The sequence below is a fragment of the Corvus hawaiiensis genome, chromosome 6 (genome assembly GCF_020740725.1).
Source record: "Corvus hawaiiensis isolate bCorHaw1 chromosome 6, bCorHaw1.pri.cur, whole genome shotgun sequence".
Taxonomy (NCBI): Eukaryota; Metazoa; Chordata; class Aves; order Passeriformes; family Corvidae; genus Corvus; species Corvus hawaiiensis.
The window spans coordinates 64,837,384-64,857,103 of NC_063218.1; the positions used below are offsets into that span (position 1 = coordinate 64,837,384).

Below are 19,720 nucleotides of genomic sequence, written 5' to 3' on the forward strand. Positions count from 1 at the left end.
GTGTCCCCAGGGCACCAGTGAGGACAAGCCCTTGGAAGGAGCAGCTTGGCTTGGCTCCCAAGCTCCCACCTCTCCCAGCCCAGCTCCCAGGCCCTCCCTTGTCCCCAGGGATTTGAGTGCTGGAGCCCTGCGGAAGCCAGTGCTTTATTCCATGTCCGTGAGATCCCTGAGTGGCTCCACCCTGAGCCGGATCCTCTGGAGTGGGAGTGATACGGATGCTCCTCTTCGTCCCAGCGAGGCTCCGGCAGCTCCAGCTGCAGCAATGAGGGATGGCACTGGGAAGCGCTGGGGTTTGGCATGGCCCGAGATCCAGGCAGGAGCTGGCACGTGGAGGCACAAGGATGCAGCTTGGGAGTGCTGGCAGATCCCTGGGATCAGCGCTCGCTGGAGAGCAGGGGCTGTGGGATACAGGGATGAGCCTCAATCCTTCCCCACCCTCGGGGCTGTGCTGGGGGGGCAGCTTCCCAGTCTGGCTTCCCAAATCCACCCAGCGCATCCCGTACCTGGCGGGAGTCCGGGGAGTCGGAATCCGGGCGCTTCCAGCTGGGCCTGGCCAGGGCAGCCACCACCAGCACCCCAAAAATGAGGATGAGGAGCCCCAGGGTGTTGGCAAACACAGCCTCAGCCGGCAGGAGCTTGTACGCCGTGGTCCCGTTCTTCCTGGAGCGGGGAAGAAGGGCTGGGAATGTTCTGGACGTTACCCAAAACCCCCCCAAGCCTGCAGGGAAGTGTGCAGGGACCCACACACCTGAGGGAGGAAGTGCTCAGTTCCCTTTGCTCCGAGCTGGCAGCTCCCAAATCCAGCCCAAATCCCCACGCCGAGCCCCCCTTTCCCTGTGGGGAATCTTCCCGAGCCCCCCCCCGACTCTCACAGGCTGAAGAAAAGCTTCTCGTTGATTCCTGACGCACAGGAAGCCACGGACAACAAGAGGATGGTGGAGCCGAAGAAAACATGGATGGGCTTGTAGAGTGCCCGGAGCCAGGCGGGAGCCCAGGGAAGCAGGAATGCTCCAAAACCCGCCGCCCACTGCAGGAAGAGAAGGTGAGGCTGGAAAACTCGGGATGCCAGAGGGTTTGGGGGATCTAGGGAGGCTCTCCCACCTGGCAGGAGAAGAGCAAGACAGTTCCCAGCCCCATCCAGCTGTGCAGCGAGTACATGTTGGGCGTCCCTTGGGAATTATGGAAGCAGAACACGGCCGCCAGCCCCAGCACGGTCAGGATGAACGCTCCCAAAGCCAAGCTGCCGTGCAGCACCTTCCAGGGAAGCTTGGGGCCGCTCCAGGTGTTGGGAATGCGGTAAACCAGGGCGGCTGTGGGGGGGGAAAAAAGGTGAGGAAGGAGCCGTGCCGGGATCCCCATGCTCCCTGAGCTCACCTGCGCCATAGAGCACCACCAATCCCGTCACCATCAGCACCGGGTGCCAGTTGAATGTCCGGGAGCTGCCGTCCAGGGAAAAGCCCCCGCGCCAGTGCTGGCACCAGGTGCCCACCATGGCCACGCAGAGCAATCCCAGCGTTCCTAGGAAGGCGCAGAAGGGCAGCAAGGGCACGTCCAGCATGGCCGTGGAGCGGTGGTGGCACCTGTGGGCGAGCAAGGAGCCGGCTCAAGCTCCGGATGCAGTCCCGGGGAGGAGCCACGGAAAGGGGAACTGGGAGCCCCAGTAGGGTGTAGGGGGGCCAGCTGTTTCCCAGTCTGGGAAAGGTGACAGGCATGGAGCTGCTTCCCAGCCACGGATGGTGCCCCAGCTGCTTCCCAGCCTGGGAATGGTGGGCAGGGATGGATCCAGGATGGTGGCACCTGGGGATGACTGAGGTGCCTGTTGGGGCTCTCCGACATCTCCAGGAGGAACCACGGAAAGGGGAACTGGGAACCCTGAGGGGATGACCAGAGTCCAGCTGTGGCCTGGACTGGGAAGGAGAGCAGGGGTGGGACAGGTCATGCAGAGCCGAATTCCCGGGCACAGCAGCCCAGGGAATGGCAGCGAGGGGCTCCCGTGTCACCTGTCATGGTTCCCCTGGCAGGAACCCGGCCGCACTCATTTGCATGCGATTTGCATGTGATTTGCATGTGCCCCCAGAAATGGGTATTTCTGTCCCCTCCGAGGGCGGGGGATGTCCCGACACCCTCAAATCAGCTGCCTCGCGGGACATAGACACAGGAAAAGGGTGGAGACACGGGGGCCCTATGGTTCCCCGAAATCTGGGACACAGAGACTCAAGGATCTCCCAAATCTGGGACACTGGGTGCCATGGCTCCCCGAAATCTGGCAACACATGGCTCCACAGCTCCCCCAAACCTGAGGCTCCCCTGGACCTGGGGGCACAGCGCCCGGCCCCGACGCCACCCAAAACCCCAGACCAGGAAGTCCCTCGGCCTTTCCCGACCCCGGAGCCGCCCCCCACCTCCCGCCCCAACCCCGGGGCCGTACCTGGGCCCCTCCGCCCCCTCCTCCTCATTGGGCGCCGCCATCTTGGCGGGCGCCGCTCTGCCCGCTCATCTCTATGGTTTCCCCGCCCCCTCCAATGTGCCACCACCGAGGGGAGCGGCGGCCAGAGCGGCCCCCGCGGGTCCTCCAGCTTCCGCTTCCGCCCTGACTTCCGGCTCCGGCGGCAGTTGCCATGGGGACCAAGATGGCGGTGGCGGGTGAGCGCCCGGGGCGGGGGCGCGGCGGGGACCCACCGGGACCGGGACCCTCGGCACCCAGAGGGGTTTGGGCGTATCGGGGGGGCGACCCCGGGAGCGGGGTGGGTGTCAGGGACGGGGGAGAGGGCGGCGAGAGGGGCTCGGGGGCTCTACAGTGGTGGCTGTGGGAAGGGGGGGAGTGACGCGGAGTCTGGGGGAGCAGAGAGTGACCCCTTATTTCCCATACCCAGCCCTTTTCTCCTCCGTATCCAGCCCTTTTCTCCATGACCACCTCTTCCCTCCCCGTTCAGGTCTTCCCCCCCCGTTCCCAGCCCTTCCCCCCCCTTGTGTCCATCCGTTTCCCGCTCCCATGTCCAGCTTCTTTTCCCCCCCAATTCCAGCCCTTCCCCCCACCCCGTTCAGTTCTTCCCCTCTCCGTATTCAGCCCCCTTCCTCCCATTTCCAGACACTTTCCATCCCTTTCTAGCCCATTTCCCCCCGTCCAGCTCCGTGTCTCTCCCTCACGGAATTCAGCCCCCGGCGCAGCCCTGTTCCCTCCGTCCCTTTCCAGCCAGGATGTTCCAGGGGGGGTCTGTTCCCCTGGGATATGTGTGCCACGAGGAGACTGTACCTGCTCCCGTGTCCAAAAATTCCTGTCTGTCTCCTCACTCCTCTCCCCGTCCCTTGAGCAGGACATGCCCAGACCTGCTCAGAACTGCCCATGGAGCTGGGAACGGCCAGGAATAATCTGCCTGGACACTGCTCCTTGGGACTGCACGTCTCCCTCATCCCTGGATTTCCTCACGTGGGGATTGGGGTGGATTTGAGGGGGAAGGAAGAGACTGAACTGGGCAGGAGAGAGAGCACACGGCTCGTTGGGTTTTCCTGGTTCCTGGGATCCATCCCAATCCCTGTGCCTTCCCTGCAGGTCCGGGGTGTCGGGAGAGGCCCCGCTGAGCCCCCCCGCAGCGCCATGATCCGTTGGGAATGCTGGGGCTGAGGGCTCCGAGCCCCAGGAAGGAGGATGCTCCAGCCCAGCAACTACAGCCTGGTGCTGTTCCTGCAGTTCCTGCTGCTCTCCTACGACCTCTTCGTGAATTCCTTCTCGGAGCTGCTCCGCACGGCTCCGGCCGTGCAGCTCGTCCTCTTCATGTGAGTGCCAGGAAGGTGGGGCAGCAGGTCCGGGAGATCCAGGATCCCAAAATCCCTCTGTTTTCCCGGCAGCATCCAGGACATCGCCATCGTCTTCAACATCATCATCGTCTTCCTCATGTTCTTCAACACCTACGTTTTCCAGGCGGGATTGGTCAACCTCCTCTTCCATAAGTTCAAGGGAACCATCCTGCTCTCAGCAGCCTACCTGGCGCTCAGCATCTCCTTCCACATCTGGATTATGGTAGGATGGGGTGGGCACAGCTGCTGGATTCTCCCAAGGGATTTTTCCCTGACCCCCGGCTTCCCGCAGTCCTTTCTCACTGTCTCCCCACAGAAGGTGTCCCATTCCATGACCCCGTGGTTGGCATCAGGCTGGAAGGGTCCTGCCCAATCCCAGCCCCATCCCAGCTCATTCCCTAAGGGCTGTGACCCATCAGAAAATCCCAGCTCATTCCCTAAGGGCTGTGACCCATCAGAAAATCCACCTTCCCCAGGGAAAGCCTGTGCTAGCAGCTCCTGATTCTTCTGGGATTAATCCCTGTACCTGGGGGCAGGCCCCTCCCTTCCCACTGCTCCAAGGGCTGTCCAGGCTCCTGGGTCTGTCCTGGCAGCCTCTCCCCCTTTTCTTTCCCAAATAAACTCCTTCCTGGCTCCTTCCCAGTGGAACAGTTCCCATCCCCAGGACACCTCCTGGAGTTGCCCCCATCCTGCTGCCCTGGAGCACGGGGAATGTTTTGGGGGGTCAGGAGCCACAGCAGCTGCTCCAGTGCTGCCCACGCCATCCGGGCAGGGGATTTGCAGGGATTTGCAGGGATCTGCAGTCTGAAGCCGGAATAGGTCCTGGCTCAGTGCCTAAATCCCCTGAGCTGCTTAACCTTTGCGGTAGGGAGCTTCCCAAACTTCTCCAGGTGTTATTCCTGGCTTGATGTCCCTCCATCCTGCTCAGAACCTTTGGAATGGGGTGATGGGTCTTGGTGGGGGGCTCCCCAAAACTGCTCCAGGGGTTATTCCCCGGCTTTCCAACCCCCTCAGAACCTGCGCTGGCGCGACTCCGGCCGCTTCATCTGGACTGAAGGCCTCCAGACCCTGTTCGTTTTCCAGAGGCTGGGTAAGGACTCCCGGGATCGGGGTGGGATCCCGCACCCTTTGGGGGTGTGGGGGGCCCTATCTCATCCCCAAATTCCCTGCAGCGGCCGTGCTCTACTGCTACTTCTACAAGCGGACAGCTGTGCACCTGGGAGACCCCCTCTTCTACCAGGATTCACTCTGGCTTCGCAAGGAATTTGCCCACTTCCGTGGCTGATGGATCCCCGGAATCCCCTGGAGTCTCTTTGCACCCCACAGGCTCTGTTAGGGTCGGCTCTGGCTCCTCCTTCCTCTGGGGAGCAGTCCTTGGGATTTTGGGAGTCAGTGGGAGGCTTGTGGGGCATCCCTGCGTTTCAGTGCCACAGCCTCAGTTGGGACTGGAATGTTTCTGGAAACCCCAAAGGAATAAATTGGATGTGTTTTCCAGAGGCTGCCGGCTTTTTGTGCCCACCCACTGTCACGGCTGCACTCCCAACATCCTTATGTCGTAACCCAGCTCAGCGCTGCGCTTGCAGCCGCAAAACGGGGATATTCCCGTCTTCCAGTGTGGGATTCTTATCCCAATGGATCGGAGGGGGCGTGGTTTGGAGGGACGGGGACGCGAACCGGCGCGTCGGCGATCAGTCCTCCGACCATAGAGAGGTGCGGGTAGAGCGGCGGCGCGCGCGCGCGCGCTGCCAAAGCATCGCGAGACGAGGAGGGGATAGAGCGGCTCCGCGCCCTCAGCGCCCCCGTGCGGGCGAGCGCGGCGGCGGCGGTTCCCATGGAGATGGAAGATGGCGCCCAGGGGTGGGAGCGGGACCGGGGGGGAAACGGGGAATTCCGGAGGGCACGGGGGGTACCGGGAGGAACCCGGGCTGGGAGCGGCGCTGGGAAAGGGGCTGGGGGGTGGCCAAGGCGCTGCAGGGCTCGGGGGACCGCGCTGCCATGGCCGCCCCGTGCGCCCCCCCCTCACGGCCGTCCCGTGTCCCCTCAGGCCGCCATCGCTCCTCGGCTCCGCTGCAGGTCCTGCTCTTCCTCAACGGCTGGTACTGCGCCACATATTTCCTCCTGGAAGCGTTCGTGTTCGTGTACAAAGGTGAGTGTTTCTCTCCAGAGCTCTTCCCGATCCCGGCGGGATGGGCAGGGATGTGGTGCTGAGGGCGGTGCCTTTCCTGCAGTGCTGCTCCTGCCCTATCCCGTCTCCAACTTGGTGGTGGACGTGGTGCTGCTCCTCCTCTACCTCGGCATTGAGGCCACGCGCATCTTCTTCGGTGAGTCCCTCCGAATTCCAGAGGCTCCACAGGGAGTGCAGAGTCCTGGGACACCCCTGAAACCCATCCCTGGATGCCCAGGTTGGATGGGGCGTGGAGCAACCTGGGCTAGTGGAAGGTGTCCCTGCCCACGAGACCGGGGTGTTTAATTTCCCCCCCCCACCCAAAACCCTCCGTGATTTCCGTGATCTGATCCCACCCTGTGTTCCACAGGCTCCAAGGGGAACCTGTGCGAGCGGAAGGTGCCGCTGTCCCTCAGCCTGGCACTTACGGTGCCGGCGGCCGTGCTGGCCGTGTACTACCTGCTGCTCCAGACGTATTCCCTGCGCCTGGAAGCGTTCCTGAGCGCCATCCTGCTCCTCTTCTACGGCCTGGAGCTGCTCCTGGGCTTCCTGGCGCTGCTCTCCTTCTCCAGGTGCCACATCCCGGGAGCTGGGGGACGCAGCGCGGGAGCTGCCAGGTTGGTTTGGCACCCGCACATCCCTGTCTCTGTCCTTTTCCACAGTGCGGATCCCTACTGAGGACACGGCCCGGGGACACAGGGAAGCGCCACCCCTGCCAGCTTCACTTCCTAGCCCCGGGAAGGGGGAGGATCCCACTTTTCCCACTGCCCGTTTCACCTGCTGCCACCTGGACACATCCCTCCCGCTTTTCCTGCTTCCCGCCTCACGAGGGACCTGCTGCCACACGGATTCATCCCTCCCTTTTCCCACTTCCCACTGTGCTCACTCCCCCCTGGACACAGCCCTCCCACCTTTCCCACTCTCCACTCCACCTGGCCTCACTCCTCAGAGCTTGAGCCAGCTCAAGGTATGAAGAATCCTTATTTTTTTCTACGACCTTCCAGAAAAATTCACTATTTTCCAATAAATATTTATTTTTACCTGGTGCCCGGGAATGTGGGTCCCCCTGGGAACGCTCAGGTGCTTCCAGCATCTCAGAGCCGCTTTGGGAAGCACAGGAGCCCATCGGAGGAGGAAGAGGGTGAGGGACAACGGGTGCAGAGACCTCCCCAAATCCCTCCCATTATCCCTCACTATCCCAAATCCCACCGTAGGAAGGCAACAGGAGCGCTGTATAAAAGACTGACAACGTCATCCGAGTTTATTACACAATTCCAACCTATCCAAAGACAAATCTAATCACTGCGAGCAGGAGGGGCGGCGCCTCGCCGGGGCTTCCAGGGATTTGCTCTGCAATTTGGGGGGGAATTTTTTCCCCCCTCCACTATTTGGAAGGAAACTAAAAATCTGTGGCGGTAAGTAAAAAAAAACCCGGAGCTCTCCCGCCGAGCGCTCCCACCTCGTGGGGCTTGGGAAAATTGGGGTGGTTTCTCCTGAATTTGGGTTATTTCAACTTAAAAAGACTTCCAGGGCCTCGGTTTTCCCACCCGGGGGTGATTCCAGCCCTGGAAGTCACCCAGTGTGTCCCGGCTCATCCCGACCCTCCTGGGCTCTCCCTCTCCTGCTTGGGATCCCGAGGGGACACGAGGGGGTCACAGCCTGCCCTGCCTCTTCCGCTTCCTCTAAAACAAGGAAGGCTCTGCGGGAGAGGCCAGAGCTGCCATTTGGGTGGGAATGCTGCTGTGGGGAATGTCGGGATAGAGGAGAGGGTGACCCCCGGCCCAGCTCCAGCCCCTTTTTCCCAGCTCCTGGAGGGTGAGGGGGCAAAGAAGGAGCATGGCACAGTGTCCCGCCGGGGCGATGGGGACAGGAGTGTCCCCAGGCAATCCAGAGGATGGCACATGGCTCCTGATCCCGGGATCGGGAGCTGTGCATCTCCAAGCCCCCAAGCTGCACGGGGAGGGCTCCGTCCCCTCCGTCTCCCCCCCCCGGGCTGGGAAGGGCTCACAAACCTCCCTCCATGGAGTAAAAGCACCATTTCTCTTTGGGTCCGAGTGTCCACGGAGCGGAGTGGGATGGCCCCGGGAAGCAGCAGCAGCAGTGAGGGGGTTCCCAAGGCCACGAGGTGCGGGCGGGGGTCCCGCCCGGAGAGGGCTGGGGGTGGCGGGAAAGGGGCCAGGATGGGGCAGAGCGGCCTCGGGCACGGCGTCCTGGTCGAGGTGAGGAGATACGAGTCCATTAAAAACCACTTCCTGCCAAATTCCTGCCAGGAGAGAGGAGAGGAGAGCAGTGGTCGGAGCACCCTTCCCTCATCCCTCAATGCCTCCAGGGGATTCCCGAGCCTCCCACCTGTCTCAGTGGTGCCGGTCCCTGTCTCTGTCCCTGTCCCGATGCCGCTCGTGCTCCCGGCTCCGCTCCTGGAAATAATCCTCGTGCCGATCGTCGCTGTGGAGCAGATCCCGGTGCCGCCGGCTGCTCTCACGGGACCGGCTGGGAGAGCGCTCCCGGGATCGGTGTCTTTTCCTTTGGGAAAAGAGGAGGCAAAACCCAAAGGGTGACCCCTTAGTCGCTCACCTGCAGGAAGGATCCCGTTCCCTGGATCCAGGGGGATACCTGGAGCTGCTGCTGGAGCTGCTGCTGTAGGATTTGGCCTCGATTCCATGCAGGCAATCCTTGAGGGAGGAGAGGAGGACGCGGCACCGCTCGTCGCTGGCCACGCGCGACTGCTTGATGACGGCGATGGCCGTGAGCAGCGTCTCGATGGCGTTGCTGTAATCCCCTGGGGGAGCGGAGCAGGGGGTCAGGAATGGGAATCCATCCCGGGACGGGGGGCACGAGGGATGCGGGAAGTACCTGCGCTGGCGCCGGACACCGCCTTGGAAATGGCGCTGCTGGAGATGGCGCGGTTGCGGTTCATGATCTCCTCAAACTCCCCTTCGCTCACGGCCGGGATGGGCGGGCCCAGCTCCCGGCTGTCGGCACAGCGGGAACGGGGGGGTCAGCGGGATCCTCCCCGAGCACCCCACCCCCCATTCCCGCCTGGCTCACCTGCTGTGGTTGTAGGGAGCCATGGCCTTGCCGTAGGTATCCGGAGGGGGTCCCAGGGCAGCGGTGGGTGGCGGGAAGAAGGCGGGATTGAGGTGCAGGGCGGGGGGCACGGCCCCCGGGGGGGGCACGGCCAGGGGCGGGGGCAGCCGGGGCGGCGGCGGCAGCAGGTGCTGGTAGGGAATTCCGGGAGGAGGCGGAGGGACTCCGAAAGCGGAGGAGAGGGGAGGCGGGGGGGGCATGGGAGGGGGGGGCAGCCCCATGAGGGGCAGCGCGGGGGGGCGGCTGAAGAAGGACAGGACCGAGGGGGGCTTCTCCATGCGGGCGGGGGGCAGCGCGTTCTCCGTCGGCGTCGCCCGGCCCGTCCACCGCGTCCACGGAGTCCCGGGAGTGGGCCCGCGGCGGCACACCTGGAAGTGGCACGGGGAAAGAGCTGTGAGGTGCAGCTGGAGGGCGTCCAGGTCTCCGAGACCTCCTGCTGCTCCTCTTCCTCCCACCCCCGGAGGGCTGGAGGTGCCCAGAGAGAGATCCAGCCGGTCACACGTAGCCTCCACTTCCATGTGTTTTTCCAAGAGGGGCCCAGCTCTCCAGCAGGACCCTGCACGGCGCCCTGGGGACAGGCAGGTCACAGGGACAGGAGCCAAAAGCCGCAAGGAATGGTGAGAGATCCCCAAAGGCATCCAAAGACCCGGAGAGCCTGAGATCCACACATGGATTTGGGAAGGCCCAAGCGTGGAGGAACACGAGGGGACAGAACCCAAGTGCTGACAGCAACGGAGCTGCTGCCGGAGGAAGGAAAACTCAGCACTGCAAGAGGGACAAGAAGCCTTGCTCTATCCAAAGAGGCTTCGAGGATGAGACAGAAGGGGTGTGATAGGAGCCACAGCTCCCAGCGGTGCCAAAGGCTGCACGGGAACTCCGCTGTGCCCTGGGGGCAGCCGGAACTCAGCCCAGGGAACACTCCCTGCTCCACCAAAACTCCAGGGCAGGTCGGGACACAGCCTAAGCACCAAGCAGCCGATCCCCTCAGGCACCGGAGCCAAAGGAAGGGAGCGAAGCAACTCTGCTGGGAAGGGGCGGGGGGGGTTTCCTTGCACAAAACATGCCAAGGGAGCTACAACGACCAGAGCTGGCCAAGACCTCCTCGGACACGCTCCTGCCAGGACAATCCCTGCGGATCCCGTCGCATCACTGCGGAGTGAGGCCAGGACCACCTATCGCCATTGAGGGACGCCCACGGCCAGGCCCCAGCTGGAATATTCCTCCAGTGTTGGGCACCTTACCTCCGCAGGGATGGAAAAATTCTGGAGCAGATCCAGAGAGGAGCTACTAATAGATATGGAGGGTCTTAGCTATGCTGAGAGCCTGAAGAGCTTAAGCCCATTCAGTTTGGAGAGGAGGAGGAGGAGGCTACGAGGGATCTTCGCAGTGTGGGAGCACCTAAAAGGGGATCATAAAGACTCGGGTCAGGAGCTAATCCGGCTCAGGAACGGGAAAAACAACCCCCAGACGCTCCTGGCAGGGTCTCCCCCCATCCCGAGGGCTCGCTGGGCTGGGCCTGGCAGCTGATCCGGGGGGCATTTGGGACGTGTGTGAGGTGGAACCCCCCGCCCGCGTCGCGCCGGCGCCGCACTCACGTTTGCGAGCCTGAGCCTCGAACTGCGACAGGTTCTGCCGGGTCGCCAGCCTCACCTCCACCTTGTCTCCGTTCAGGATCTTCCCGGGAAGCAGCTCCAGGAGTTTATGGACCGAGTTCTCGGAGGCAACCACCACCTCCGCGTACCTGTGCAGGAGAGAGGGGGATTCAGCCCTGATCCCGCTGCAGAGACCCCCCAGGACCCTCCTCCTGATCCCATCCCGCCGTTCCACGCTCCCTCCTCGCTTTTCCATGCTCTTTGGGACTCTCCATGAATCCCCTGTGCCAGGCAGGAAAAGCGCCGGCTGCTCCCTCACCCTCCACAAAACAACGGATGATGCGGTGAGAGCCTGGCTCCCGCCATTCCCAGCCCAAATCCCATGGGCTCTCACCCCTTGGATTGGCCATTGGCGCGGTTCTCCGCGAACTTCAGCTCCACCACGTCGTAGACTCCGACGGAGCGGATGGTCTGGATCAGCTGCTGGTCAGTCGTCCACTGAGGGCACAGGGAACAGGCTGGTGTCCATCTGTGTGTCCCCAGTGTCCCCCACCCACCTGAGGAATGTCACCCCCAGAGAGCTTAAAATCATCCTTGGGAACGGATAACAGAGCCACGTTCTCCGGACAAGACAGAGCCTTCCCAAAACTGTCCCTGCATCTGTGAGCAGAAGGCAACGCGGGAGCACACCCCAAAGTGCCGGCTCCGAAGGGGCACCGGCGGATACTCCAGCCCAGAAGCTCCTCAGGGATACAAATCCCTCTTCCCTGAGGATCACAAAGCTGAGCCCAGCTCACAATCCAGCTCAGGACACTGGGACAACACGGATTGAGGAGGAGCAGCCCCCTCAAAATCCCTGCCAGTCCCCTAGAGAGCCCAGCAGCCCCTCCGAGGTTCGCCAGGAATCCCAAATTTCCCGGGAAGATGAACTCACCCAGGAGAAGCTGCCGACGTAGACGGCGGCCCTCTTGTTCCGGAGCCCGCTGTAGGTGTACAGGATGGCCGGGGGTTTGCTGTTGGGCTTGGGAGACGGCTCCTGACGGATCTCTGGAGGCGCTTCCGAGCTGCTGGAACGCTTTTCCTGGGGCTGGGAGCTGGCTGCTAACACGTCGTCGTACAGATCCATCTGGTCAGCATTACTGAACTCCGGGTCCTGCCGGGAAAACGCCGTGAGATCCCAGCTTGGGAAGGGCTCGGGAAGGCTCCTTTGCTGTTTCCAAACCTGATGTCCCAATTCCCAAGTCGAATTTCCAAGTCGAGTCCAAAGGTTTAAGGCCCAAATGGGTCTGTGCACAGCTGGGAATTACGGCCACCCCTCGGCTGGGCAATCCCAAAAACCAGGGTGATGGGCTCCGATTTCACAGAATCGTGGAATGGTTTGGAATAAGGACCTTAAGGATCATCCCATCCCACCCCCCTGCCATGGGACACCTTCCACTAGCCCAGGTTGCTCCAAGCCCCGTCCAAGCTGGCCTGGAGCACTTCCAGGGATGGGGCAGCCACAGCTTCCCTGGGAAATCCATTCCAGGGCCTCACCATCCTCAGAGGGAAGAAATTCTTCTCAGTATCCCATCTGAACCCCAACTGAGCTCCAGTACACCCCAAGGATCAGCCCACTTGGATCCCCCACAACAGGACAAGACCCTGTTGCCACCAGGAAGAAATTCCCAATTTGGAGGGCAGGAATTCAGCAGTGGAAAACCAAATGCCCTCCAGGGATGAGCCTCTCGCTCCTTGGCAACACACGCTTCCCAAAAATCCAACGTGGGAATTGCACACCCGCCTCAAACCATGCCCAGCACCCCAAACTCGCTCATTTTTGGGAAAAAAACCCCTTTTTAAGGTAGGAGCTCCCACATGTTGGGTCCCTCCCCTCGGCAGAGGAAGCTCAGGAAGCTCCAGAGCTGGGAATTCCAGCGTGTCCTAGATCTGCCTCCCAATTCCCACTCTGTCCAGGGCTATATTTAATTTGGAGTGTCCAGCAGATGCGGTGTTCTTTATGGATCCCAGTTCCGCGCCCGGATTGTGCCGTGTTTCATCCCACAAAATCACTCGGTGAGGATCCATGCCCCGGGAGCTGCTGTGCCATAAAAACCAGAGGTTCTGCTCCCAAATTTTGGATTCCAGGCAGTTTGGACAATGATTTCTATTGGAGACTGAGGGTCAGGGAATTGCAAACATCCCGCTGGGAGCTGGACAGGGAAGGATGCTCAGCACACAGCTTTCCAAGGATCGTGGAAATGGGGAAATCCACAAAATCCAACCCTTTTCCCTCTCCCTGAACTTTTGTATCCAGCTCTTTCCACGGAGCTGATAAAAGAAGGATTTGAAGAGGGAGCTGTAGTTTTGTGTTCATTCCCAAAAAAGGCTCCAGTGTTTGGTTAATCTGACTCCCACGCTCCCACCTCCACCAGGAGCCTTTGGACACAGCCCAAGGCTGGAAGATTCCCGCCTGGAAGTTTCAGAAAGTCAAGAGCAAAAATAGGAAGGAGGGGCAAGAGGAGGAATCCCTTGGAATCCCTCAGTTCTGCTTCAGCTTGGGAGATTTTAGGGATTCTCCTGCTCCCGATCCATGCATGGTGAGCGGCGGTGCGCAGGGACGAGGCCGGGCACTGTTAGTGGGAATCACCACGTGGGATTGTGGGATTTGGAATTACACTGGCATCCCTGGAGTGCTGCAGGGACACCACAGCACCTCCCCACTGCTTTGATCCCACCGTGGACTCACTCTGGGTTTCCTCCTGGCACACATCCCAAAGGGAGCGACACTGGCCTGGATCATCATTCCAGCTTTGAGAATCCTCCGGCCGCTTGCTCTTCCCAGGAAATTCCGTGGGATATTCTCACCCAATATCCAGAAGAAGCTTTTCTTCATCCCTCCAGGAGCTCATAAGAATTCTTTTCTCCATGGTGATTCCTTCCTCCGGGTGCTTCGCTTCCAGTTTCCATGACTTTTCCTCTTGCCAACTTCCCTCCACAGGCTTTCCATGGCAGTTTCTAATTTTCCAACATCTGCCTTCACACTTGCTTTCCCACATCCATGAACTCCCTAAAATCTGCTCCTCCAACACCCCCTTCCTTCATCATTTCCTCCTGTGAATCCCAGATATTCCTGGGATGGGACAAGCGGCACGGGAACAGCGAGTCCCCGCGCAGCTTCCCAGCCTGGGTGATCCCATGGGTTTGGCTCTCGGCATCCCCTCACTGTGTAATTCCCTGGAAGTGCCTCTTCCAGCTGGAATTCCTCATCTTTCCAACCAGGACACAGCTAAACCCTTAAATCCCAAACATTCCGTGACCAGCCACGTGTCACAGCCCACAGGGAAACCCTTTAATCACAGCTGCAGGTGGCAGCCACCCAGATTTGGGAACGATCGGGAACGATCCTTCCCTTTTCCCAGCCACACCAGTTGCATCTTCCACCGGGATGAGGTGCAGGACACTGGGATCTCTTCCCAAAAAAAAAAGGGGGGCGGGGGGGGGAGATCTGCACCCCCATCCCACCCCTCACCTGGGTGAACTCCTCGTCGGCGTAGATGTCAATCAGATCCACTCCCTCGGACATATTTCCAGAGGCGGGAAAAGCGGGAGCCCGGGCTGGGACCGGGCGGAGCCGGGACACGGAAGGTGCTCTGGGAAGGGGGGACGGGGACGGGGCAGGGGGACAGTGAGGCCTTGGGGACACGCTGGGGGTGTCCCCTCAGATCCCTGTGCCCCCCAAATCCCGTTTCCTCACCCCAGTCCCTGTGTCCCCCTAAATCCTCTCTTCCCTCCAAATCCCTGTGTGCCCCCAAATCGTCTCTTCCCCCTAAATCCCTTCCTCCCTCCAAATCCCTGTGCCCCCCTAAATCCCTTCTACCTCCTAAATCCCCTCTGCCTCTCAAATCTCACGTCCCCCCCCAAATCCCCGTGACCCCCTGAATCCCCTCTGCTCCCCAAATCCCTGTGCCCCCCCCAAATCCCATTTCCTTCCAAATCCCGTGTCCCCCGAAATCCTTCTGCCCCCCCTCCAAATCCCTGTTTCCCCCCTCCCAGGATCCCGAACTCCCCCCCCCCCCACCCCCCGCGCCGCCCCGTCCCCGCCATATGCGGCCCTGCGGAGCGGCGGGGCCCGGGCTGGGGGGTTTGTGGGCAGGGGGGATGTGAGGGGAGGGGGCGGCGGGTCGCGATATGTCGCGATAGGTCGCGCCCCCCCCCCACCCCGGGCCCCCCCTCCCCCGATCCCGGCCCCGCGCGCGCCGCCCGCGCTCACCGCCAGCGCCGCCGCGCCCACTTCCGGGCGTGGCCACGCCCACTTCCGGCACGCCCCGCCCCGCACCATCGAGTCGGGAGGGGGCGCGGCCAGAGCGGCGCGCGGCCAAGATGGCGGCGGCCAGGGTGGGGGGAAAGGGGGGAAAACTGGGAGGGGAAAGGGAAGGGAGAAGGAAAGAAACTGGGATAAAAGGGGAGAGAAAGGAGGGAGAGCGGAAAAAACAGGGTTAAATGGGAGGAAAAGGATAAAAGGGGGAGGGAAAGGGGGGAGAGGGGAAAAAAGTGGGAAAGGGGGGAAAGGAAGGGGAAAAAAAGGCGGGAAAAGGGGGAAGGGGAAAAAGAAGGGAGAAAGGGGGAAGGAAAAGGAGGGGAAAGGGGTGAGTTTGAGGGAAAGGCAGGATGGGGGGAAAAGTGGAGAAAAAGGGGAGAAGGAGAGTCCGAGCAGACAAAAGGGGATTTTGGGGGGAAAAGGGGGGTTTATGGGATGTGGGCAGCAGAGTTTGGGGGGGTGGGATTGGGACTCGTGTCCAGCAGGATTCGGGGGTCCCTCTGCTGGCACTCCCAGGCCCGACATCGCTGCGCTTTCCCTGCTCCCTCCAGCTCTGCTCCCTGCGCCGGCACCTCCTGCGGCCGCTGGTCCCGCAGCGCGGCTACCGGGGGGATTCCCCCACGGATTCCGGGAAGGACGTGCTGGAGATCCCGCTGCCCCCCTGGCAGGAGCGTCCGGACGAGCCGCTGGACACCAAGAGAGCCCGGCTGCTGTACGAGAGCAGGAAAAGGGGGATGCTGGAAAACTGCATCCTGCTCAGGTGGGCTCGGCTCCGGGTGTTCCAGGTGCTTCCATGAGCAGGGAGGAGTTTGTTGAGGTGGTGCGAAAGTCCTTGGGGTAAATCGCTCCGAGATGTTGCTGGTTCAGGATCCAATGAGCCGGGAGAGCCCAGTGAGCCAAAATCCTTTGGGAAGGATGTACGTAAACCCTGGGACATGTGAACACAGGGCCAGCTGGATTTTGGGATTGAAGGAGAGGTTAGACTCATAGAATCGTGGAATTCTGGAATGGTTTGGGTGGGAAAGGACCTTAAGGACACCATCCACTAGCCCAGGTTGCTCCAAGCCTGGCCTGGAACACTTCCAGTGATGGGGCAGCCACGGCTTCTCTGGGAAATGCATTCCAGGGCCTCAGCACCCTCCCAGGGAAGAATCTCTTCCCAATATCTCATGTGAACCAGCACATGAAATCCTGGAATGCTTTGGGATGGACTCACGGATCACCCAGCTGCACCCCCTGCCGTGGGCAGGGATGCCTTCCACCAGACCAGGTTGCTCCAAGCCCTTATCCAGGCTGGATAAGGGGATTCCAGGGGTGGAGATTCCACAGCTTCTCTGGGAATGCTGTGCTGGTGTTTTCCCACCCGCTGAGGTGAAGGGGAGCAGGCTGGGGGTCCGTGTTTTCCAGGATCACGTCGAGCTGGCTGCCATGTCCCAGCTCTTCCTTCATCTCCCGCTCATCCCATCCCAATCCACCCCTCTCCAGCCTCTTTGCCAAGGAAAACCTGGCGCGCATGAGCGAGGAGCAGCTGAACCGCTACGACCGCCTCATCAACGAGCCCAGTAACGACTGGGACATTTATTACTGGGCCACTGGTACGTGTGGCCACGCCCTGGGACACCGGGATGGCACTTTGGGACAGCACGGAGCTGAGTTCTCCCTGTTTTCCCCTCAGAAGCGAAGCCGACGCCGGCGGAATTCGACACCGACGTGATGGCCATGCTGAGGGAATTCGCCAAAAACAGGAACAGGGAGCAGAGGCTCCGGCAGCCGGACCTGGAATATCTGTTTGAGCCGCCACGCTGAGGGAGGGGCCGCCCCTGTCCCCATTCCCTGGAGGAGTGGAAGGACACAGAGCTCCGGACTGACGTTCCCGCCTTCCCCGCGGTTTTCCTCCTCTTCCAGCAGCCTTCGGACACTCGTGGAATGCTGAATAAAGCCGTGGCTACCGGCCCTGCCTGACTGCTGGCCCTGCATTGTGACATCGGGGTCGGGCCCTCGGAGACATTCCCAGCTTGCTGCGGCACATTCCACCTCACTGATATTCGCGATTCCCACCTGCCCCTTTTCCCAGGGCCCCCAGGAGGTGACCCCGCCCCGGGGCGGGCGCCGCAGGTCCCGCTTGGAGACGCCGGGACGTTCCCGGTGCCCTCCAGCCGCAGCCTCCCGCACTGTCGCCGTTACCAGGAGACAGAGTCGCATTCCACAGCCTGCCCTGCGGGCGGGCCTCGCAGCTCCAGCCATGGCGTAGGGCCGTGCCTCGGGCCATTCCCGGCGCCAGGGGTCCGTTCCCAGTGCCAGGATGCCGTCCCTGCCGCAGGACTCGCCGGCCGCGGGGTTGGGGACGGGGTTCCCCGTGGTGAGGGGCCCCCCCTCCGAGCTCTTGGGCTTTTATGTCACCACCTACGAGGCGTCCTTTGGGCAGAGGCCCAGGGGGGCACCCCAAAAACTCGAGGGGGGGCGCGTTTTGGGGGCGGAGCGCCCCGGTGACAGGGATGTGCACCCCCTCCTCGGTGTCCACACCGGCTCGGGATACGTCGCCAACAACTACGCGGCGGTCTCGTCCCTCATCTCCCCGTTCGTGGAGCGGTAGGTCCCTGCTCCTGGAGCCTGGGGGGGAGGGGGGGGCACGTTTTGGGATCGCTCCATGACGGCCGTTCCCGCCGCAGCCAGGACACCGACGTGTCCACCACCTCCGAGGACTTCAAGCTCTTCGCGCACCCTGCCTACCAGAGGATCTTGCCCCACTGTGTGGATGAGCTGGAGTGTTGCTATCCCGCTGGCTTCTCCTTTTCCCGCCTCCGTTTTGGGGAGATGAGGGTGCCAAAAGCATCCAGGGAACGCGGCACCTGGAGCCGCTGTGCCGCTCCTGCCCAGCCAGGTATGGTTTTGGGGTCCTGGGATCCCAGGAAAGCTCCCATCACCAGCAGAGTTTTGGGGTGTTGGGAATCTCAGGGAAAGCTCCATCCTTGGAGGGTTTTGGGGTGTTGGGATCGCAGACACAGCTCTGTCCTTAGGAGGAGGGGTTTGGGGTGTTGGGATCACAGGGAAAGCTCCATTCCCAAGAAGTTCTGGGGTCCTGGGGATCCTGGGGAAAGCTCCGTCCTTACGAGGGTTTTGGGGTGTTAGGATTCCCGGGAAACCTCCATCCTCCAGGGTTTGGGGTCCTGGGGGTTGCAAGTCCAGCTCCATCATCAGGAAGGTTTTGGGGATATTTGTGGTCCCAGGGCCGCATCCAACTCCAGGGATTTTGGGGTGTCAGTGGTCCCAGAGACCTCAGGAGGTTTGGGGAGTGTTGGAGACCCCTTGCCCCCCCCCAGCACAGCGGGGCGGGTGTATCCAGGTGATGCCAGGCCCGGGGGCACAGGGGACATCCCTGCTCCATCTGCTCCCCACAGATGTCCCACAGAGGACGACGGAGCTGTCGGGCTTCACCGGGACCGCCCCCAGGAGTGACCTCACCCTGCCAGAGCAGCCCGTGAGCCCTGTCCCCACCGTGTCCCCTGTCCCCCCCGTGTCCCCTGTCCCCCCCACCCCTCAGCACCCCAGGGGACACTTTTCCTCTCCCACAGCTCGACTTCAGTGATGCTCGGATGGATTCCTTTCCCTCCATGTGCACCTCTGTAAGCAAAGGGAGGGAGTGGCAAGGGCAGGGGACATCCTGTCCTAGTGCTCCCAGTGCTCCCAGTGGGCTCTGAGGCAGTGGGAGCTGCCAGGGCATGGGAATGAGCAGGATCTCATCCCTGTGTCCCCACACAGCCCCAGCCTGCCATGGGCCACCCCCCGCCCTTCGCCCCCCCGGAGCTCCAAGCGGGACCCAAGGGAGTCACTTCCAGGAAGGTGGGTGCAGCCCTGTCCCCTGTCCCGCTCCCTTTTCCCACGGGACCACGCCCCCAACCCGCTCCGTCCCTCAGGAGCCGTTGTCCTACGCCACTGTCCACAACAAGTACCTGACCAAGCTCTCGCCACTGGCCCCCATAGCACCAGGTGAGTTTGAGGGGGGGGGGGGTTGCAGCCCCCAGGAGGAGTGGATACCTCCCTCACCGATTCCCCCCTGGGTTTTCCAGGCTGGTGGGCGCAGGCTCCAATTGCCTGGGCGCCGAGATCCGTGGAGGGCATCCAGATCCCACCTCCCAGCGGCTTCAGCACCAACAACCACCCCACCAGCCTGTGGCGCATCGATGAGCCCCTGGCGTGACCCCCCTCAAAAACGTGCTGCCGCATCCCGGGAGTCCATCCTCGGCTTTTTCCAAATCCCCGTGGGAGAAATAAAGACTTTGCGCACGATGCCATTGGATTACCCCCTCGTTTTGGGGATTTCCTGCATCCCAACAGCTGGCAGGAGGGTTTTTGGGAGGTCGGGGGCTGTCACCTGGCCAGCTGCCGCTGGAGGGCTGTACGAGCCCGGCTTTCCGGCTTTCCGAGCCGGCTTTGGGATGACACAGCTGATTTGCTGCAGGAAAATCCAGGCAGGGCTGCGGTGGGAAGCGGGAGGACGAGGACGGACCCCGCAGGGTGGGCAGCCGTGGCAGCGGGGACACTTGAAGAGGTTTCCACCATGTCTTCCCTGGCCTTGAGGAAGGGGGTCTGTGCCCCAAAGGGTGGCTCCCTACAGGGTCCTGGGGGATGCGAGGGATCACAGAGGGACTCCCCACCGGTTTAAGAACCCCCACCCAGTTTAGGCATCCCTACGCAGCCCAGGGAGCCCCACACTCAATTTAGGGACCCCCACCCCAATTTAGGGACCCCACACCCAGTTCAGGGTGAGGACGCTGATGCCAG

General features: G+C 61.9%; 6 protein-coding genes across 9 annotated transcripts; 4 read left to right on the forward strand and 2 right to left on the reverse strand.

Moving 5' to 3' along the window:
• Positions 1-125: 125 nt before the first annotated feature.
• LOC125327360 (lysosomal membrane ascorbate-dependent ferrireductase CYB561A3) lies at positions 126-3,551 on the reverse strand. Of its 2 annotated transcripts, none has more exons than XM_048306802.1 (6): positions 3,254-3,551; positions 1,375-1,580; positions 1,102-1,310; positions 873-1,027; positions 504-660; positions 126-398 (listed from the first exon to the last, which is right to left on the reverse strand). In XM_048306802.1, exons 1-6 carry the CDS (start codon positions 3,409-3,411, stop codon positions 375-377), a joined length of 909 nt encoding a protein of 302 aa, XP_048162759.1. In that variant the 5' UTR covers positions 3,412-3,551; the 3' UTR covers positions 126-374. The 2 variants fall into 2 exon arrangements, with proteins under 2 accessions (XP_048162759.1, XP_048162760.1); XM_048306803.1 differs by lacking the exon at positions 3,254-3,551 and adding an exon at positions 2,429-2,514.
• Positions 3,552-3,646: 95 nt separating this feature from the next.
• Positions 3,647-5,918, forward strand: TMEM138 (transmembrane protein 138). Of its 2 annotated transcripts, XR_007204194.1 has the most exons (5): positions 3,647-3,774; positions 3,847-4,018; positions 4,810-4,885; positions 4,968-5,132; positions 5,840-5,918. XR_007204194.1 is itself a non-coding variant. In XM_048306850.1 (4 exons), the coding sequence occupies exons 1-4, from the start codon at positions 3,647-3,649 to the stop codon at positions 5,078-5,080; spliced, it is 489 nt and encodes a 162-aa protein (XP_048162807.1). In that variant the 3' UTR covers positions 5,081-5,289. The 2 variants fall into 2 exon arrangements, 1 of the variants encoding a protein (XP_048162807.1); XM_048306850.1 differs by lacking the exon at positions 5,840-5,918 and having other exon boundaries at positions 4,968-5,289.
• TMEM216 (transmembrane protein 216) lies at positions 5,395-15,576 on the forward strand. Of its 2 annotated transcripts, XR_007204195.1 has the most exons (7): positions 5,395-5,652; positions 5,840-5,941; positions 6,024-6,116; positions 6,330-6,531; positions 6,622-6,926; positions 7,174-7,374; positions 15,490-15,576. XR_007204195.1 is itself a non-coding variant. In XM_048306852.1 (5 exons), the coding sequence occupies exons 1-5, from the start codon at positions 5,640-5,642 to the stop codon at positions 6,635-6,637; spliced, it is 426 nt and encodes a 141-aa protein (XP_048162809.1). In that variant the 5' UTR covers positions 5,395-5,639; the 3' UTR covers positions 6,638-7,003. The 2 variants fall into 2 exon arrangements, 1 of the variants encoding a protein (XP_048162809.1); XM_048306852.1 differs by lacking the exons at positions 7,174-7,374; positions 15,490-15,576 and having other exon boundaries at positions 6,622-7,003.
• Positions 7,195-14,962, reverse strand: CPSF7 (cleavage and polyadenylation specific factor 7). Its single transcript, XM_048306742.1, is given in 11 exon segments — positions 7,195-8,222; positions 8,309-8,482; positions 8,573-8,738; positions 8,813-8,931; positions 9,008-9,366; positions 9,368-9,414; positions 10,642-10,787; positions 11,033-11,136; positions 11,573-11,791; positions 14,150-14,270; positions 14,891-14,962. Coding segments are annotated over 9 exon segments (1,383 nt in total). The 5' UTR covers positions 14,204-14,270; positions 14,891-14,962; the 3' UTR covers positions 7,195-8,222; positions 8,309-8,313.
• SDHAF2 (succinate dehydrogenase complex assembly factor 2) lies at positions 14,935-16,900 on the forward strand. Its single transcript, XM_048306851.1, has 4 exons — positions 14,935-15,015; positions 15,490-15,698; positions 16,424-16,533; positions 16,614-16,900. Exons 1-4 carry the CDS (start codon positions 15,001-15,003, stop codon positions 16,742-16,744), a joined length of 465 nt encoding a protein of 154 aa, XP_048162808.1. The 5' UTR covers positions 14,935-15,000; the 3' UTR covers positions 16,745-16,900.
• Positions 16,901-17,006: 106 nt separating this feature from the next.
• Positions 17,007-19,225, forward strand: LOC125327358. The gene is made up of 7 exons (XM_048306800.1): positions 17,007-17,527; positions 17,608-17,819; positions 18,337-18,416; positions 18,511-18,561; positions 18,698-18,778; positions 18,853-18,925; positions 19,006-19,225. Exons 1-7 carry the CDS (start codon positions 17,241-17,243, stop codon positions 19,134-19,136), a joined length of 915 nt encoding a protein of 304 aa, XP_048162757.1. The 5' UTR covers positions 17,007-17,240; the 3' UTR covers positions 19,137-19,225.
• Positions 19,226-19,720: the final 495 nt, after the last annotated feature.

Bases quoted from the DNA above. Each gene is read 5' to 3' on its own strand.
- LOC125327360 (XM_048306802.1), bottom strand. From the start codon at position 3,411: ATGAGGGAGACGTGCAGTCCCAAGGAGCAGTGTCCAGGCAGATTATTC. The intron at 1,028-1,101 runs GTGGGAGAGCCT...CTCTTCCTGCAG, and splicing joins TCTTGCTCTTCTCCTGCCAG to TGGGCGGCGGGTTTTGGAGC. The intron at 399-503 runs GTACGGGATGCG...TGTATCCCACAG, and splicing joins ACTCCCCGGACTCCCGCCAG to CCCCTGCTCTCCAGCGAGCG.
- TMEM138 (XM_048306850.1), top strand. From the start codon at position 3,647: ATGCTCCAGCCCAGCAACTACAGCCTGGTGCTGTTCCTGCAGTTCCTG. The intron at 4,019-4,809 runs GTAGGATGGGGT...CAACCCCCTCAG, and splicing joins CCTTCCACATCTGGATTATG to AACCTGCGCTGGCGCGACTC. The intron at 4,886-4,967 runs GTAAGGACTCCC...AATTCCCTGCAG, and splicing joins GTTCGTTTTCCAGAGGCTGG to CGGCCGTGCTCTACTGCTAC.
- TMEM216 (XM_048306852.1), top strand. The intron at 5,942-6,023 runs GTGAGTGTTTCT...CCTTTCCTGCAG, and splicing joins GTTCGTGTTCGTGTACAAAG to TGCTGCTCCTGCCCTATCCC. The intron at 6,117-6,329 runs GTGAGTCCCTCC...TGTGTTCCACAG, and splicing joins GGCCACGCGCATCTTCTTCG to GCTCCAAGGGGAACCTGTGC.
- SDHAF2 (XM_048306851.1), top strand. The intron at 15,699-16,423 runs GTGGGCTCGGCT...ACCCCTCTCCAG, and splicing joins GAAAACTGCATCCTGCTCAG to CCTCTTTGCCAAGGAAAACC. The intron at 16,534-16,613 runs GTACGTGTGGCC...TTTTCCCCTCAG, and splicing joins CATTTATTACTGGGCCACTG to AAGCGAAGCCGACGCCGGCG.
- LOC125327358 (XM_048306800.1), top strand. From the start codon at position 17,241: ATGCCGTCCCTGCCGCAGGACTCGCCGGCCGCGGGGTTGGGGACGGGG. The intron at 17,528-17,607 runs GTAGGTCCCTGC...TTCCCGCCGCAG, and splicing joins ATCTCCCCGTTCGTGGAGCG to CCAGGACACCGACGTGTCCA. The intron at 18,417-18,510 runs GTGAGCCCTGTC...CCTCTCCCACAG, and splicing joins TCACCCTGCCAGAGCAGCCC to CTCGACTTCAGTGATGCTCG.